The following is an 18,429-nucleotide window of genomic DNA, read 5'->3' as shown; positions in this document are numbered from 1 at the left end:
ATTTAAGGTCTATTCCAAGATAACACTTTAGAATTGTATTTTGTAATAGAATCAGGTAACTCTTTATGTCTTTTTATCTCTGTACTATATAATTTGCATTTGTTTGGTGTTGTAGAAGATATAATGCTTACATTTCCCCCCAAATTGCTTTTGGAACAAATTATAAGGCTATAAGGAAATAAAGGTAGGCTATAAGACCATGACTTGTTGATTTAAATATGCTGACTTAAATTCCTATGAAATACAAAGAAATTGCTTCAGAGAACAAATTATTCTTCAGCAAAATTAAGGTGAAAATGTGAGGTTATTAAATTTGTTAAGCTTTTGGAAGAAGCATATTAACATTTCTATGGAGATAATTTGTTTCTTATTTGTAATATGTGGTCTTTTACAAAGTGCTTAGTATTCTATGGGAAATTGTCATTGGAAAATAACAAACACTGGTATAGAAATTAAACATTTAAACCCTATTACAGTCCAATCACATTATAATGAAATACTATAGAAAAACTGACTTTTTAAAAATTGCCTTTAAAATAGCAGCTTTTCATAAGGTTTTAAGGCTTGTTTCAAGAATAATAGAAGTGTGTTAGCATTTTTCAGTAAGCTAGAACAAATAATCTGGAAATTCATATGGAACCACAAAAGACCCTGAATAGCCAAAACAATCCTGAGAAAGAAGAACAAAGCTTGTGGGTATTACGTTCCATGACTTTAAGGTATACTACAAAGCAACAGTGATCAAGACGGTATGGTACTGGCATAAGAACAGACCCACAGATCAGTAGAGGAGAATACAGAGCCCAGATACAAACCCACACATACATGGTCAATTAATATATGATAAAGGAGCCATGAATATACAATAGGGAAAAGACAGCCTCTTCAAAAACCAGTGTTGGGAAAACTGGGCAGGTACATGGAGGAGAATGAAACTAGAGTACTGTCTAACTCCATATACGAAAGTAACTCAAAATGGTTCAAAGACCTGAATGTAAGACATGAAACCATAAAACTCTTAGAAGAAAACATAGGCAAAAGTCTCTTGAACTAAGCATAAGCAATTTTTTTCCTGGACACATCTCTTCAGGCAAGGGAAACAAAATCAAAAATGAAAAATGAGAGTATCAAACTAAAAAGTTTCTGTACAGCAAAGGACACCATCAACAGAACAAAAAGGCAACCTACAGAATGGAAAAATATATTTGTAAGTGATTTATCCAATAAGAGGTTAACATCCAAAATATATAAAGAGCTCATATGCTTCAAAACCAAAAGACAAATAACTCAATTTAAAAAATGAACAGAGGACCTGAACAGACATTTTTCCAAAGAAGAAATACAGATGGCCAACAGGCACATGAAAAGATGCTCCACATCACTAATCATCAGGGAAATGCAAATCAAAACTACAATGAGCTATCACCTCACACCAATTAGAATGGCCACTATCCAAAAGACAAGAGGTAATGAGTGTTGGCAAGGACGTGGAGAAAAGGGAACCCTCCTACACTATTGATGGGAATGGTGCAACCAGTGTGGAAAGCAGTATGGAGATTCATCAAAAAAATAAAAACAGAAATACCAGCTGATCCAGTAATTCTACCTCTAAGAATTTACCCAAAGAAAACAAAATCCCTGAATTGAAAAAGATACACACACCCCTGTGTTTATTGCCACATTATTTACAATAGCCAAAATATGGGAATAACCTAAGTGTCCATCAATAGATGAATTGATAGAGAAGATATGGTACATATACACAGTGAAATATTATTCAGCCTTAAGAAATGAAATCCTGCCACTTGCAACAACATGGATGGATCCAGAGGGTATTATGTTCAGTGAAATAAGATAAGTGGAGAAAGACAAATACCATATGATTTCACTTATGTGTAGAATATGAAAACAAAAAACAAAATGAACAAAACAGCAGTAAACTCTTAGATACTGAAAAGTGACTGGTGGTAACCATGGGGGAAGAGTTGGGATGGGTGGGTGGGGAGGGACAGGGGAATAAAGGGGCACAAAAATTCTCAATCATAATATAATAGGTCATGAGGATAGTAGTATAGCATGGAGAATATAGTCAATGATTCTGTAACATCTTCCTATGTTGACAGATAGTAACTGCACTAGTGGGGTGAGGATTTAATAATATGGCTAACTATTGAACCACTGTGTTGTTTATTTGAAGCTAATATAAGATTGTATATCAACAATAGTTCAATAAAATAAATAGTAGAAGTGTATTGACAGTAACACTATTGACCATTCAACAAATTTGAGTGCTTACTTTTTTGCACGTACTGAGAAATTTAGAAGTTTAAACAAAAAATTAGATATAATGCGTGAACTCCAGGAACTTACATTGTTTTCTGATCTTTAAAAATCACTGTGTTAATGTTAGTTTCAAAATACTCATTAATGTTAACATGATTCTTGAAAGGAGACCACATACAGTGGTCTTCTAAGATAATTAATCTCATGTGTGACATTTTCCAAAGCAGTGGTTCATGAAATTCACCTTCTAATACAGTTTATTTGGTGGCCATTGGTGAGTGACCGTAGGTGGGAGGAAAGTCTACCTGAGAGGATGGGCTCTGGAGTTACCTGCCTTGTTTCAAATCTCAGGACCACTTAGGAGCTGTGTGACCTTAAGCAAGTTACTCAGCCTGTCAAAGCCAATCTTTTCTCATTTGCAAAAGGGGGACCATAGTGCATTCATAGTAGCAAGATACAAAAATGAATTGATGACTATAAAACAGCTGATAAAACTTAGCTGCTGTTGTGTCTATTTGACTATTATGAATTATATTTAGTGGTTTTTTTTGAAAAATACTAAAAACATCAAAAGAGAAAAATGTATTCATAATCCCACTCTTTCTTTAAATTTGTTAAAGAAGTAGAAGTCCACATTTTCCATCCTTTATTCTTACCTCTCCCCTTCCTTCCAACTCCCACCCTAGTGGAATCACTGTTAATAGTCCAGTGTATTCTTACCATCTTTTCCCAATACTTATGTAGCACAGCTGTTTGGTATTGAAATCTTAAAGAAGCAAAATGAGTCTAGAAGTTTGCATGAGGGAAGAGGGACTGTGAAAGCTGTGGCCTAACCAGTAAGACTAATACCGAAGCACAGGCAACCAAGTAAATGTAAAAAATTCTAGTTGTATGTTTAGGCTGTGGGAAAAGAGTCCTCTTCCTAATTAGAATTCTATAGGAGGGAAGGAAATATAGCCTCATTTTGAGACTACCACATAATAAATTTTCAATGCCAGTTGAATGTGGCGGTGAGCATAGTTCCCCCCTGTAGCTGCTTGCACACACTGCACTCTCTCATGCTCTGTGTCTTTGGCCTCTGCTCTCAGTCCAAGTAATCTGATATACTGTCCTCTCTTCACCTGATTCACCCCGATCATCCACCAAGACTCACTCCTCCAAGGCTAAATGCTCAGCTCTTTGCTACAATAGTAGCTTGTGCATACCTCTGTCTTAGGAAATTAGTTTTTCTTCTTCTTCAAATTTCGACCATAACTTCAACAGGGTGGTGACTGTATCTTCCTCATTTTTTGTTTTCTTAGCACTCAACATGGAACTGGCATAAATGAAGATCAGTATATGTTTACAGACTTTGGGGGAAATTGGCCATTTTTTAAAATCCTGGTATGTACTCCAAATGGGGAAAAATGAAGTTAATCCAATTGTAAAATTGGCTTCATTTGAATTTTTTTCTATGTAAGATTAATTTGTCCTTTAGTAGAATCCTACTTTTTATGTTTGAAAGAAAAATAAAATCCTATCCCTAATATTCAAGTCTGCCTGTATTCTCTCTCTACCTTTACAAATTCTCAGCAGATTTCCTCTTATCTTTCTTCATAGAAAAAGTAGAGGCCATTAGGCATGAATTATGTTTCTCAAATTCCTTCTTACATCATCTTCATCTACTTTCTTGTGACCTTAGATGAAGAGGTAACTCCCTGTAATAGTAATCCTGTCTGTATTCCTAGTCCCATTCCTTTTCATTTCTCCATAGCTTCAACCAATATCCACCATTCTATCCTCTATCTACTCCTTTGCCTGTTCCGTGGGCTCCATCCCTGCATCCTATGTGCATGCCCAATTCTCTCATCCTCTGTTCTTTGAGTTAACTACCCTTGCAGTGGCCACTTTCACCCTTTACTCCTTTTATAGGTAAACATAATACTTTGTGCTTATTCAGCTTCTGATCATTTGCTGGCTCATGGAGGTCTGTCCTCTTCACGCTTCCCATGAACAGTTTCATGCTGTCAGCTTTCACCATGTCCAGCAGACATCCTAATAACTAAATACCATAGGCATGACACCTTTGTTGCTTTTATTTATTTTTTACTATTATTATTCTGTTTCTGAGATTTCCTTCTCCCTTGATTTCTCTGACATAACTTCCTTTTGGGTCTTCTTTCACTTCTCTGTTACCCTGAAGTCTTTCCCTAAGGAATCTGTGATATCAGCTGCCTTCTATGTACCTAGGACTTCCAAATTAATACCTGTACTGAGGAGCTTCAGATCAAAACACTCAAATTGCTGCACATCTTCAATTCATATCCCACTTGAAATAAAAACTTTCCAAACTGAATTTATTATTTGGCCTATATTGCAACCAGTTGCTGTTAAAATTTGAGACATGGCAAAAAGCACCATTCATCATCCCTTCATACAAACCATGTGTCATCTTTGATAACTCCTTTGCAAGTAGTGGGTCATAAAACTTGGTAGTCTCTAGTACCCAAATATGTCTTGATTTAATCTATGCATTCTTGTTGTTACTGCCTTAATTCTGACCATCTTCATCCTCCTGAAGTATTTCAGTAACTTTCCATTGGTTTCTTCACCATTCCTATTCCTAGTGAGCCTGCCACCCAGGAGTCCACCCATTGCTCTCTCACAGGAGTTAGCAAATAGGAATAGAATCGTATCCTACTTCTTGTGAATCTTTAGTGACTCTCCATTTTCTGTTGAATGAAATCCCTACTCCTAGGTATGGCTTGTAGGACTGAACCTTCAAAATATGACCCCTGACTACTTTTTTGATCTTCTCTTGGTTACTTCCCACAGTGAAAGAGTGAACTGGTTGCACAGACACTAGGAGAAAGTGTAAGACAGTACAGATCAGTAAGACAAAATAAACCATTGATTTGCCTTTCTCCATGTACTAGCAAACTCTTTAGGTAATCAAGTATTTCCTCTCGTTGGATTCAACCTACTGCATTATGTATTTGGGCAAAATGTGTCCTGAAAATATACTTAGATAGTGCTTTAAGCTAAATATTTCTTGAAAATAGCTGATGTAATTCTGTACAGCAGAAGGTATACAAGTATTGACCTAAGGTGGCACTTCTGTTTAAACTGATGCATAATTTAGAGTATAATTATCTCCCAGGCTTCTTTGACAATGAAATATTTAGCCCCATAAATATAATTGAAAATAACAAATTGTTGCTTTTAAGATAAGTGTATTTTTGTGACAAATACCAGGTCTTTATGGTTATTAGGGAGGCGTTAGGGGAATGGCACACATCTTTCCAATGTTTGTTGGTGGTATTGAATGTAAAATGTGGCTTATCTAGTTGATAAGGTGTTCTGTGATACACATTTCTTCATCCTACTCTAAGGACAGTGCTTTGTGGAGCATAATTCCTGCTGGTTGGTGCAAAAAGGAAAGAGAGTTTGGGAAACTTTAACATAAAGAAGGATATTTAAGGAGAGTCAACTTTGAATGATGCATCATCCATCCTTTAAAATGAATTGAATATATATAATGGGAAAACTATCATTTTGAAAAGGGTTAAATTAGCCATTCTCCTTTCTACAGCAGATTCAGGACTGTTTTAACCAGTATTTCTGTTAAATGATAAAGATGTTAATAGTGGTATAATGATTTTTTAAATACGTGTTTGGGTATTTTTTGTCTTTTGTGTGTTCTTTAGTTATCCATCCTCTGCGCCAGAGAGAAGCTCTGAGAGCAGAGTGTGACTTTGTGCACTTTGGCTCCTTCATGCCTGACCACAGGGCAGCATGCAAGAATTGCTTTATGTATGCCATCAAATGTTCATTTTAATTCTATTCCAGAACCAAACTGCATAACAGTTCAAAAGCTCCCAGGACAAAAGAGCTGAAAAATATGTTTTAGCAGCCTTGTAACTAAATTTTCAGGTGAAGCAAGTTGTGGAGTTTAGGATTTACTAATTCTCTGCTTCCCTTTTAGCACTAAATGGATTAAAATTCATCCTAATAATGTTAAACATGCTTTAAATTATACATTAAAATTTAAAGGAAAAACTATTGTATGTGTTTTTGGCTTGATATTCTCTTTAAGCTTTTTTTTTTTTTTTTCTGTTTTAGGAAAGAGAAAAAATACGTCGACCAGTGCTGGAAAGATGTCACTGTAGGGGACTTTATTCGCCTTTCCTGCAATGAGGTCATTCCTGCAGATATGGTCTTACTCTTTTCCAGTGATCCAGATGGGATCTGTCACATTGAGACTTCTGGTCTTGACGGAGAGAGCAACTTAAAACAGAGACAGGTGGTTCGGGGATATGCAGAGCAGGTGAACAAAACGTGTTCCCGGTTGGTAACTTATTAACATTTTCCTTTCAGAAGATGACTGAGTTCATTTTCACATGTACAGATAAAGAGACTTTTGAATTTATGTTTACCATTACAAAATCAAATCCCAGAAGGTTTACTCCATTTCCAGGTATCACTGAAGGTCTGTTATGTTTTATAGATAATAGGATATCATGACTTTGGAGTTCAAACATTTCAGTCTGGCAGTCCTATTTTTTTGGAACTGAATTAAAGGAACCTAACAATTATTTTGCAGTTTGGAAAATTATTTCACAATAGAAGTAATAACCTTGTAATTTACCTTCCCGAAGTTCAGATTTTATATGTTATATTTAATTGAAACTAGGAATATAAATTGGTTATTGTTTCTACAATCTGTAATTACTTATATACCCAGGCCTTTTGAGACTTTTGTAGCTTCTCACGCCACAGAGCTTCTTGATGGTTCACTGTGTTGTGGTGAAGGAAACAAGAACTTTAAAGCTATATTAACGTGGGTTTGAATGAATTCCAGCCCTGTAATTTAGTTACTGTGTGACTTTAGCAAGTCACTTAACCTAAACACTTTATGCCTTAGTTTCCATATCTTAAAACTGGAAATAATGATGTCTCCCTCACATCACTGCTGTGAGACACAAATGAAGTAATATTTGTACAAACATCTTGTATAACGCCTCTCAGTTTTCCTCCCCTTTCTCTGGAAACACTTAAGATGAAATATTCCAAAATTTAATAGTCTCTTTGTTAAACTGAACTACTAAGACAGATTTCTTTCCTCTTATACTTGTAAGCTAAACAATATTTTAGCCAAATAATACCCTTATCTTTAGATTTCATCACCTGATGTCACATTGGATCCATCTCTCTATCTGTGGATTTCATTTTGATCCTCTGGGATTAATATGCCTCTCAGCTTGCCATTGTCACTTTTGAAAGCCTTCCTGTGCCTATGACATTGGTAAAAAACTTATACAACTTGGAATTCTATTGCATGCCACTAAATTCCTACTTAGAGGGTGATATCATTGGATTAATCAGCACACTTTGGGTTCAATTAAGGGTAAGCACTCCAAAATCCCATGACCTGGATTATGATCCTGTTTCTAAACACCTTCTTGTTGAGACTTTTAGTAAATTACTGATCCTTTTCAGGTGTATTTCTTTAACCATTAATTAGACCTAAGCATAGTAGGTACCTCATAGTGCTGTAAAGAAAAAATTAGTTAATATATTTAAAGTGCATAATATAGATTCTAGTACATCAAAACAACCACAAAAATAATAGCAAATCAAATCATAGATCATATAACTGACATTTTCCATGTTTTCTATGATATACATACTAATATTTTATGAGATATATCAATAGAACTTATTAATAACCAAAAAGCCAAATAAGAACAAAGAAATGAGGTAAAGTCCATATGGCTTATTCTTATGATTCCATGGCTTATAGGGTCGAAGCCTGTGTTCCATTGAGGATTATTTGCTCACTGGTTTCACAAATGATTCCAAAATTATCATTTGATCCGTTAGAGAATTTTGTGAGATACTAATGTCCAACTTATTTTTAAATTTTTTTTAATAAAATTGATTGGGATTAAATGCATGTGTGCTCAGGACCCACATAAACATTTAATTTCAGAAACCACCTGTATGGTTAAAGAACAACAAAAGTGTTTTTACCTTCTCAGTGCCTTCTAGATCAAAGTATTGTATGAGTAGAAGCTGTCTTCCACAGAGAGTCCTGCTTAGATTCCAGTATATGATGCATTCTCCTCACCTGCTTGTTAATGCTCTAGGACCATCTGATCCCATTTATTCATTCATAATTACACCTATACTTTTCTTCTTTTGGCAACTTGTGATATAAGTTTTGTGGCAAGAATGCCTTAGTTTTAAGAATTGGTGAAAGGATACACACTTAAATATCAAAGATTTACATACACATACATATATATATTTTTAGGACTCTGAAGTTGATCCTGAGAAGTTTTCCAGTAGGATAGAATGTGAAAATCCAAACAATGACCTCAACAGATTCCGAGGCTTCCTGTGAGTAATACATGACTTACCTTTGTAGGTGTGAGTGTAATCGTGTGTTGCAATTATATTTAAATTGATAAAATTTTTGTTTTATGCATACACAATTTAAATTGCTAAAGTTCATACATTTTGCCACTTAAAAATTTGGCTTATTTTAATAATTTAGTAAATGTTTACATATTCATGTTTTAAAAACAACCAAACCTTGTTCTTATAATAATCCTGTAATCTCAGTGGAGTAAGAATGTTTACCATAAGCTCCATATCAATCCTAAGACGTTGTTTGAAAAGAGGCGTATGGGCAGAACTGACAACTTAAGTGACATGATAGGATCAGGTAGACAGTCCTGTGGCAAAAGTTAACCAATTATTTGGAAACATTTCTAAAAAAAATTGTGGGAAGCCATAATAGTATTCATTCTGGAGGCATCTTGTGGCATCTATATTCATTTTTGCAAAGGCAGCTAGAATTTGGGGTCTTACCTAGTTTCAGACCTGGCTTCTACCACTTTAAATGCTTTTTGCCTTGAGTCAAGGTATTTACTCTTTTTGATCTTTGTTTCCTGATTTTTAAGAGGAGACAATTAGGCATACTTCATAGGGGTAATCTTGCAAGAAAATGGTAGAGAGAAGAGAAAAGTTCTCCACTCAGTTTTTGAGACCTGAATTACCCTTCTACCCTTACCGTAATACCAAAAGTATACAAAGGTACTTAGGGAAAGATCAATATCCACATGAATATAAATGTAAAAATTCTATGCAAAATTATAGCAAAGCAATCCAATAATATATAAAAAGGATAATACATCATGACCCAATGGGACCTATCCTAAAAATGCAAGGTTGATTTAACATTTGAAACTCCAACAATGTAGTTCACCATATTATCAAACTATAATTAACAAATTTAAAAAAAAGATCCATTTCATAGATGTAGGAAAACATTTGACAAAATCTAACTTCCATTCTAGCAAAATGTTTTCCAAAGTGGTTGTACCATTTTATAGTCCCATGAGTAATACAGTTATATTCCAGCTCCTCTACATCCTAACATTCATAAGGCATAAAGCATTAGATATAGTCTAATTTAAATGCTTTTTCCCTAAAATCAGGAAGAAGACATGGATATTTGCTCTCACCACACTTTTGTTCAGGATTATAGTAGAGGTTCCAGCTGTACAGTATAGTCAAACAAGAGAAGGAAATAAAAGTTATCAAATAAGAAAGAAAGAAAACTGTCTTTTGTCCACAGATGATACAATAGTTTTTGTAAAAAATCTGATGAAACCTATAAAAAGCTACTAGAATTAAGTGAGCTTAGCAATATCATAGGAAGCAAGATCAACACACAGAAATCAATTGTATTTCTATATACTAGCAATGAGCAGATATTGAAATTTTTAAAAATGTAACTTCCAATAGCATCAGACAAAATGAAATACTTGAGGATAAATCTGACAAAAGATGTGGCAGACCTGCACACCAAAAACCACTGAGCACTGCTGAGAGACAGGGAAGATCTAAGGAAGCAGAGAGATGTATATTGTTCATGGGTTGAAAGATTCAATATTGTTATATGTCACATTTTCTCCAAATTGCGTAAATTTCTCCAGATTCAGTGTGATCCCAGTTTAAATCCCAGCAAGGTTTTTTTTTTTTTTTTTAGAAATTGACAAGTTTATTCTAAAAATTTATGTGGAGATTCAAAGGACCTATAGTAACTAAAACGACTTGGAAAAGAAAGAACAGATTTGGAGGGCTAACACCACCTGATTTCAAGACTTCTTATAAAGGTACAACGATTAAGCTAGTGTCATTCTGACATAAAGATAGAATACATCAATAGAAAAGATTGTCATCTAGAAAGTGACCCACACATTTACGGACAACTGGTTTTTGACAAAGATGCAAAGGCAATTTAGTGAAGAAAGGTTAGTCTTGTGAACCAGTGATGCTGCAATAATTGGATTCCAAATGAACTTTAACCCATACCTCTTAACATTAAAAAAAATTAACTGAAAAATGGATCCTATCCTTAAATGTAAACCTAAAATTCCTGTAAGAAGACAGGGACAATCTTTGGTACCTTGGATCTATGTATCTGATAGAGGACTTGTGTTCAGAATACATAAAGACATCTCAAAACTCAGTAATAAAAAAAACAAATGCAGTTTTTTAAATGGTCAAAATCATTTGGGCAGACACTTCACCAAACAAGATATATGGATGACAAATACCTGTACGGAAAGATGCAAGTTAAAACCACAGAGCTACAACTGAGGATGTAGAGGAAATGGAACACTTATATACTGCTCACTGGAACATAAAATGGCACAGCCACTTTGGAAAATAGTTCGGAAGTTTCTCAAAAAGTTAAACATATGCCCACCATATGATCGGACGATTCCACTCCTACGTAGTTACCCAAGAGAAGAGGAAACATTAGTCCATACAGTAACCGGTACACAAATATTCATAGCACCTTTATTTGTAATAGCCAAAGACTGGAAACAACTAAAATGTCCACCAAGTGAATGGATAAACTGATTGTATATATATATACAATGGAATTCTTCTCAGCAGCAAAAAGGAACTCACAAGTGATACAGGCAACAACATGGGTATATCTCTAAATAACCATGTCGAGTGAAAAAAGCCGGCAACAAAGAATATATACAACTGGAGTTATTTAGCCTCTCGAAAATGAAAGCTAATTGATAGTAAGAGAAAGCAAATTAGTGGGTACCTGGGTTATGTGAGAGAGGGAAGGATGGACTACAAAGAGGCATGAGGAAGCGTTGAGGGGTGATGAATGTGTTTCCTGGCATAGTTGTGGTGGTGGGTGGGCCCCACTGGGACAGGATGTATTCTCCATGTTCTCTCCCCTCAGGTTCTCTCCTTCTCAGTGAATGGACTTCCCTGAGCTGGCTTTGTTAACGTCTGTATTGAGAGCTGGCTTCAGCAATTTTCAGGGAAGCGTTTAATGAGATAATCAGTCCAGGTAGATAGAGTGGTTTCCTGTGGGATTATTTTTACCCACAAAACTAACTCCTTATCCTTTTTCCTGCTTTGCAATCTATTTTCTTAAAATCAACAAAAATTGAAATGATCAAGCTCATTCTCTATATTATGCTTTCTCCGACATTCTTAGTCTCAGGTAGAACTGACTTCCTCCCTATTTGTGCCCACACTGTAGGCAGAATATCAGATTTCTATCATGATATCTGTAATAGTTTATTATCTATGTCAGTCACCTCCTCTTAGACCCCAGAAGCCAAACCTGTCTGCTTTCTGTCCTCAGCATCTGGGTGGGAGTGCTGGACACACAGTCGATGTTACATAGGATCTTGAGTGGGTGAGAGCTCTGTGTGGCCAGTCAGTGCTTCTTATAAAACCCAAAGGACCCAGGCCAGGAGTGCCAGATACTATACAACAATCAAGTACAGGACATGTTTAGTATTTGGGGCAGGTGCAGTCAAGGTAGAAACTGGGCTTTGATCTAATTATGGTAAGTTAGAGTGATATAATGATGAAAAATAAGGATCCCAGGGAATTAATACTTACTAAAGAATTTTGGAAATGATGCTTTCATATGTTGAATCTATTCCTATAATGGTTCTAGGAATAACAAATGCATTGTTGATGAGGATTATGTGGTGGTTGCTTGAGAATTCTACATGGAAATGTAAATAATGGGACTTAATTTTCTAGTGAGTAGAATTAGATCAATGCCTGCCTCTCCTTTTACCTCCATGCCATTCAGTTGTTGAATAAACCAGGTCATTTTGCCTGCTGAGTTTTCAGTATTTTGGATTTGGCTAACTTCATTCTCACAGTGGTGATGAACATGTGTCTCTGACCCTCTTATTTCTTATAAACTGGCCAAGGGGCAATTTCATAATCTCATGAAAGAAATGGTTTCTCTCCCTAGAAAGTGACAAATGTATATATGCACATACACACACACACACACACACATGCAGGAAATATTGCACACGATTTCAAAGGCTTCACAGATTCCCCTAACACCACAGACCCCAGGTGGATTTGCCCTTATAGAGACTTGTTTAGATTCTGTGGAGACAGCCACTCCCTATTCCATAATACCCAGAAGCCTGTGATGTCCCCTTGTCCCGTTGGTAGTTTGGTTAAGATTGGTGTCAACCTTATCCTTTCATTGTAAAGTTCCCTATCAGCCTTTTATCTAAAGATTTGGGAAGCTAGTGATTGTTATTACCTTGAGTGATCCTTAATTTTCTAATTCTGTCAAGAACTTTTCCCTCATCAGCTATTAAGTTACCCTAAAACACAGTTTGTACTAGAGAAATAGGTTCCTTATTTGGAGTATTTTTGAGTTTTTATTTATAGTTTTATTTATAGTACTAGAAGTTTGCAACAATGAATAATAGAAAACAGTGGCACTTAGAAACTTACTGCATTGTTTTCCCAGCCAAAGCAGGTAACTCTGAAATAAGAAAAGCAAATGGGCCAGAGATTTGAAACCTTCCCGGTAAACAGCCAAAATTAGTACTCCGGTCAAGACAATGTAAAAAACTATGATTTTTATTTTTACACCCACACTTTTGCTATTTAAAAATAATATGCTGTCTTTCTTGCAGAGAACATTCCAACAAAGAACGCGTGGGTCTCAGTAAAGAAAATGTACTGCTCAGAGGGTGCACCGTCAGGAACACAGAGGCCGTTGTGGGCATTGTGGTTTATGCAGGTTTGGTTACACTTCTCGCTTTTTACCATTGCCTCCTCTCTGCTTTTCTACCAATTAACATTTTCTACTTACTCAAAATGCAGTCAACAAAAGCAGAACGGAAATTGTGTCTTGATAAACTTCATCATTGGTCTGTTGTTTTTTTTTCTAATGGATCACAAAAGCAAATTAAATTCACAAGACATATTATGTAACTACTCTTTATTAAACTGTCTGCCAGAGAAATTTTAAAGTATGACACGCCCCACCTGGCTTTCATCTGCACATTTTCTGACACGTTGTGTTACCTATGTAGGCCATGAAACCAAGGCAATGCTGAACAACAGTGGTCCGAGGTACAAGCGCAGCAAATTAGAAAGAAGAGCAAATACAGATGTCCTCTGGTGTGTCCTACTTTTGGTTTTGATGTGTTTCACTGGTGCACTGGGTAGGTAAACGTGGACTCTTTGCTGACATTGTTTCATCAAGATATTTTATTCATTTAAAAGTATTTTATTTTCAAAATGATATTTATGAATGTTTGACTTATGTAAGGGAGGATTTATTTGCCAAAATGCATTCCTCACATCTTTTTCTCTCTCATTCTCTGCCCTAAAAGCAGTATGTTGATTATATCCAGTTACATCTGGCCCCAGTACAGAAGGGACCGGGGAGCAGATTTAAAGAGAGGGAGACAGAGACTATGTAGCCTTTTGAATTTGCATTTGTTTCCCAAAACAAACAATTGGTGTTCAACCAGAAGAAATACCTCATCCCTTTTAGGAATAGGGTTCTATATTTATATAATGTATAATATATATGTAGCATCCTTTTGATGTCTGTGTTTTTTGAAAGGTCATGGAATCTGGTTGAGTAGATATGAAAACATACTCTTCTTTAATATCCCTGAGCCTGATGGACATGTCATATCACCAGTGTTGGCAGGATTCTATATGTTTTGGACCATGATTATTTTGTTACAGGTAATTTCTATCAAGCTTTTCATAGAATTTTAAGACTTTTGCTTCTTATCTAGCTATATTCAGTATCTCATCCTTTCTTTTCCCCCTTTAACATTTTTAAAAATTGTTTGGTTCTTCTTAGGTCTTGATTCCCATTTCTCTCTATGTTTCCATTGAAATTGTGAAGCTTGGACAAATATATTTTATTCAAAGTGATGTGGATTTCTACAATGAGAAAATGGATTCTACTGTTCAGTGCCGAGCCCTGAACATCGCCGAGGATCTTGGACAGATTCAGTACCTCTTTTCTGATAAGACAGGAACCCTCACTGAGAATAAGATGGTTTTTCGAAGATGTAGTGTGGCAGGCTTTGATTACTGCCATGAAGAGAATGGTGAGTGTTAGGTTTCTGTCAACCTTAAGATTGGTCTTTTTTACACAAATCTGATTTGATCATTTTGTCATAGAAGTGCTTTATTAAGCATTGGCTGCTTAACTCATCCAAACAGACATTAAGCGTCATTGGTGTTCCCTCAAAAGTTAGTAAGTCAAAGTTAAGGAGTTTACTGGATGGTTCTTGAGAAGGAAAGTAAATTACCAGTGTGGTAGAAGGTTGGGAGTTGGGTATAGTGGCAATGATACTTCATTATATTTTTGAGAATCTAATGAAACTATGTACCATCTACCTAAGAAGTACCTTGAAAATAATTCCAAAGGGACTACAGCCTTCCCATAACCTCATCATTCTTTCAGCTCATAGGTATCCATTGAGTCTTGGATTACAAACACTTACTTGAAAAATAAATAAAATGAGCTGAATTTCTGAGGCTAAGGAAGTAAATATACAAATTGCAAGTTTTCTTTAAAGGATAAAACTTCATTAACTTTATTATTTATAAAAGTAATGTGTACTCCTATGAAAATAATTCTGAGAAGCATATTAAACAAATTAATAGCCTTACTCTCTAGAAGTTAACCACCATAAACAATTTGGTGACAATATAACCATCCATTTCTTTATGCATATTCCTTCATATGTGAAATCTATATTTATACTTTTGCCTTTTATAAGTTAGGACATGTTATAATATTGTTTTGCAATTTGCTTCTTTTATTCAACAATATCTTTCTTCCAAATCAGTTCATAGTTTAACTTTAAGTGCATGGTATTACATTTTATGTGGCCAGGTTGAGTGGGCTATTAAATACTACTTGCAATTAACACACATACTCATTCAACAAATACTTTTTTGCCCTTAATATGTGTGACAAACGTCCCTGATCTCATGAAGCTTAGAGTGTAAGGGAAGAAGATGACAAGATTAAAAATTATGATATATAAAATAAAAGAAAATTCAACATACAATATGCATTTTGTACATATACATGGTACATTTCTAGAAGTGGTAATGCTGGATCCAGAAAAATGCACATATAAAATTTGTATAGCTCCTACAAAATTTACCACTGTTTACATTTTAGTGTATTTCTTCTGAATCTTTTTTCCCATACACATTAATATATTTGCTTTTTAAATAAAAATGGCATCTCAAGTGTTGAGCTTTTACTTTAATAATCATTTCTTAAGACTTCATCATGACTGCCTCTCCATTCTCTCCCTATTCTTCTAGTGTTAATGCTATACTGTATTGTAGTAATTGCCAAAATTTACATAACCAATCCACCATCAGTTCAGGTTGTCACAGTTATTGCTGTTAAAAATGCTGCAGTGAACATCCCTGAAGCTAAACCTCCACTCCCATTTTTGAGATCAGTATTTTCCAACATCTTTTGAGTATAGACTCCTATTTTCTAGGAATGTCTTCTACAGTAATGTTTCACAAAATATATGATGAGAAGCACTGCACTATTTTTCATATTTGTAGCATTTAAGAGGGTTTGTACAGCCCCATCCCACCGCAGTCCCTGAGCTTTCAGACTCCGGCCCAGTGACTACTCTTCTGTGGCCCCTCATGCAGAGAAGATACCCAGCAACTAAGAATCATATCCTGACTGAACTGTAATTGAAAAGATACCTGTTTGTGAACCCCAGGGTGTTGCGCTACTTCTAGGAGGTGCTAACTTGGACTGTGAACACCTCTCTACTATAGACACACGCAGAGGTCCTGGTCTCTTTGCTGTAAAGGTTTAAAAACAAGCATGTGCACATACACATGCACTTTTTTAATGCTGAAGGGGAGAATGGCACTACTCCCCAGAACTTCACTCTGGGATATATTATCTTCACTGAAATGAAAACTAGTTAAGCCCTCAGGATTTTCTGGCAAAAGCATTGCCTAGGAGATATTTCTACAAAGAGTATTGCTGCTAGGAAACAGTCTCTTATACATATGCAAGTGAATTTAAACACATTGGCCAACATCATTTTGTTTTAAAACCTTGCAAGTGAGAAATCTGGTACATGAATTAAGCAGCATCAGCAACAGCTGGGTGTGTATTAAAATGCAGAATCTCAGGCCTCTCTTTATAAAGCTTCAATCAAAATCTTAATTTAACAGTATCTTCCCAAGGGATTTATATGCATATTAAAATTTTTTAAGACACACCTTTAAAATATGGAAAGAGAATGACTTTTTAAATATGCTTTTTAGTTTAGAATAGTTTTAGATTTACAGAACAATTACAAAGATACTACTGAGGGTTCCAATGTGGCCCCTGCCCAGTTTCCCCTGTTGTTAACATTTCATATTAGCCTTATGATACCTTTGCCAGAAGTAATGAACCAATACTGAGACATCATTATTAACTGAGATCCATATTTTATTCATATTTCCTTAATTTTTATGTAACATTCTTGTCCTGTCCCAGGAGGCCACATAATATAGTTATTATTTAGGTTCCTCTAGATTTGACAGTTTCTCAGACTTCCCTTTTTTGAGTGACCTTAGGAATTCTGAGGGGCACTATTCTGGGATTTGGTCGAAGTGCCTCACTTGGGTTTCTCTGGTGAGTGCCTTTAGGATGCACAGTTTATGAATCTGAGGTACATGGTGGCAGCTTTTAGGAGTTTCCACCAACAAGGATTCTGGAGTCAGGCCTCTTGGTTCTGATTCACATCTTCAGTGCCTACAAGCTCTATGACACTGGACAAGTTTATGTAATTCTCAGCCTCAGTAACACAGATCAATTATAGTATCTACTTCATTGGATAAGAAAAGATAATTTGCAAAAAGGCATTTAGAACATGGCACAAAGTAAGTTCTTTTGTAAGTATTGGCTACTATTATTGTTGGCATAATAAGAAATAATTAGTTGCCTTTGGGGAGTTTATGGTTCAATATGGGAGACAGACATGGAAACATAAAAATACCTTAAGTATTACAAGATTGAAGGCAGTGTTCTTGTTCCATATTGTTTTGATTTTCAGTCAGTTTTTGGGGTAAGTTTTGCACTTATCAAAGTCTGGGGCCATAGACAATATTGGACAAGAAATTTTTGGGATGCTGGAAATATGTGGGGAATTAGTTTAGATTAGGAGATTTGTGTATCAAGGATAGTTTAGTGTTGTAAGAGAGCAAATGTAGATGATCAGGTGTGTGCCTGTAGACTATGTGTTAATCCAAGCTAGATACAGTTGGTGGTGTGATACAGTTGGAAGACGCTCAGCTGAGTGAAGCAGGTGAAAGTTGGAATGCTGAAATGTTTGGGGGATTAGTTCACAGCAAAATGGCAGATATGCAGATGATAGAGTTGGAAGAAATTCATTGTGTGCGCTGTGCTGTTCACCTTGTTTTTGGCCCTTTGGAGAGCACACTGAAGAATGTGATAAACTCTGTTTCATAGCCTCACTCACACTTCTTCCAAATATCAAATAAATGTAAGTAATAGGCCATGAAGAGGTTACTGGATATTCTAAGAGGAGAATCGGAAAAGAAGATGGATGAGAGATTAAATAAGAAAAAAACATGACGTAGCTAACCTAATACCTAACTTTGAGACAAAGGAAGACTACAGACTTTGTATTGTCCCATTATGAGTTGGAACATTAGAATTCCTGCCCCACTTTGAGGCATTCATGGAACTAGTTAGGCCCTACTGTAAGGGACATCTGAGTAGTCATCTTGATAATTTGGATAGATTTTATC

The 18,429-nt window shown here is 35.7% G+C and overlaps 1 protein-coding gene across 4 annotated transcripts in view; it reads left to right on the top strand.

The window, feature by feature from the left end:
- ATP10D (ATPase phospholipid transporting 10D (putative)) overlaps nucleotides 1–18,429 on the top strand; it is a 105,460-nt gene that overhangs the window by 40,579 nt on the left and 46,452 nt on the right. For 3 of the 4 annotated variants that reach the window (XM_073237661.1, XM_073237660.1, XM_073237662.1), the window contains 6 exons: nucleotides 6,385–6,589; nucleotides 8,579–8,664; nucleotides 13,275–13,381; nucleotides 13,677–13,808; nucleotides 14,216–14,343; nucleotides 14,465–14,717. In XM_073237661.1, the coding sequence (XP_073093762.1) occupies nucleotides 6,385–6,589; nucleotides 8,579–8,664; nucleotides 13,275–13,381; nucleotides 13,677–13,808; nucleotides 14,216–14,343; nucleotides 14,465–14,717 (911 nt within the window). Of the gene's footprint in view, nucleotides 1–6,384; nucleotides 6,590–7,461; nucleotides 7,568–8,578; nucleotides 8,665–13,274; nucleotides 13,382–13,676; nucleotides 13,809–14,215; nucleotides 14,344–14,464; nucleotides 14,718–18,429 lie in introns of those variants that run through there. The other variant, XM_036998610.2, reaches the window with a different exon arrangement.

This window comes from Manis javanica, chromosome 5 (genome assembly GCF_040802235.1).
Source record: "Manis javanica isolate MJ-LG chromosome 5, MJ_LKY, whole genome shotgun sequence".
Classification (NCBI taxonomy): Eukaryota; Metazoa; Chordata; class Mammalia; order Pholidota; family Manidae; genus Manis; species Manis javanica.
This window is presented reverse-complemented; position numbering and strand designations above follow the sequence as displayed.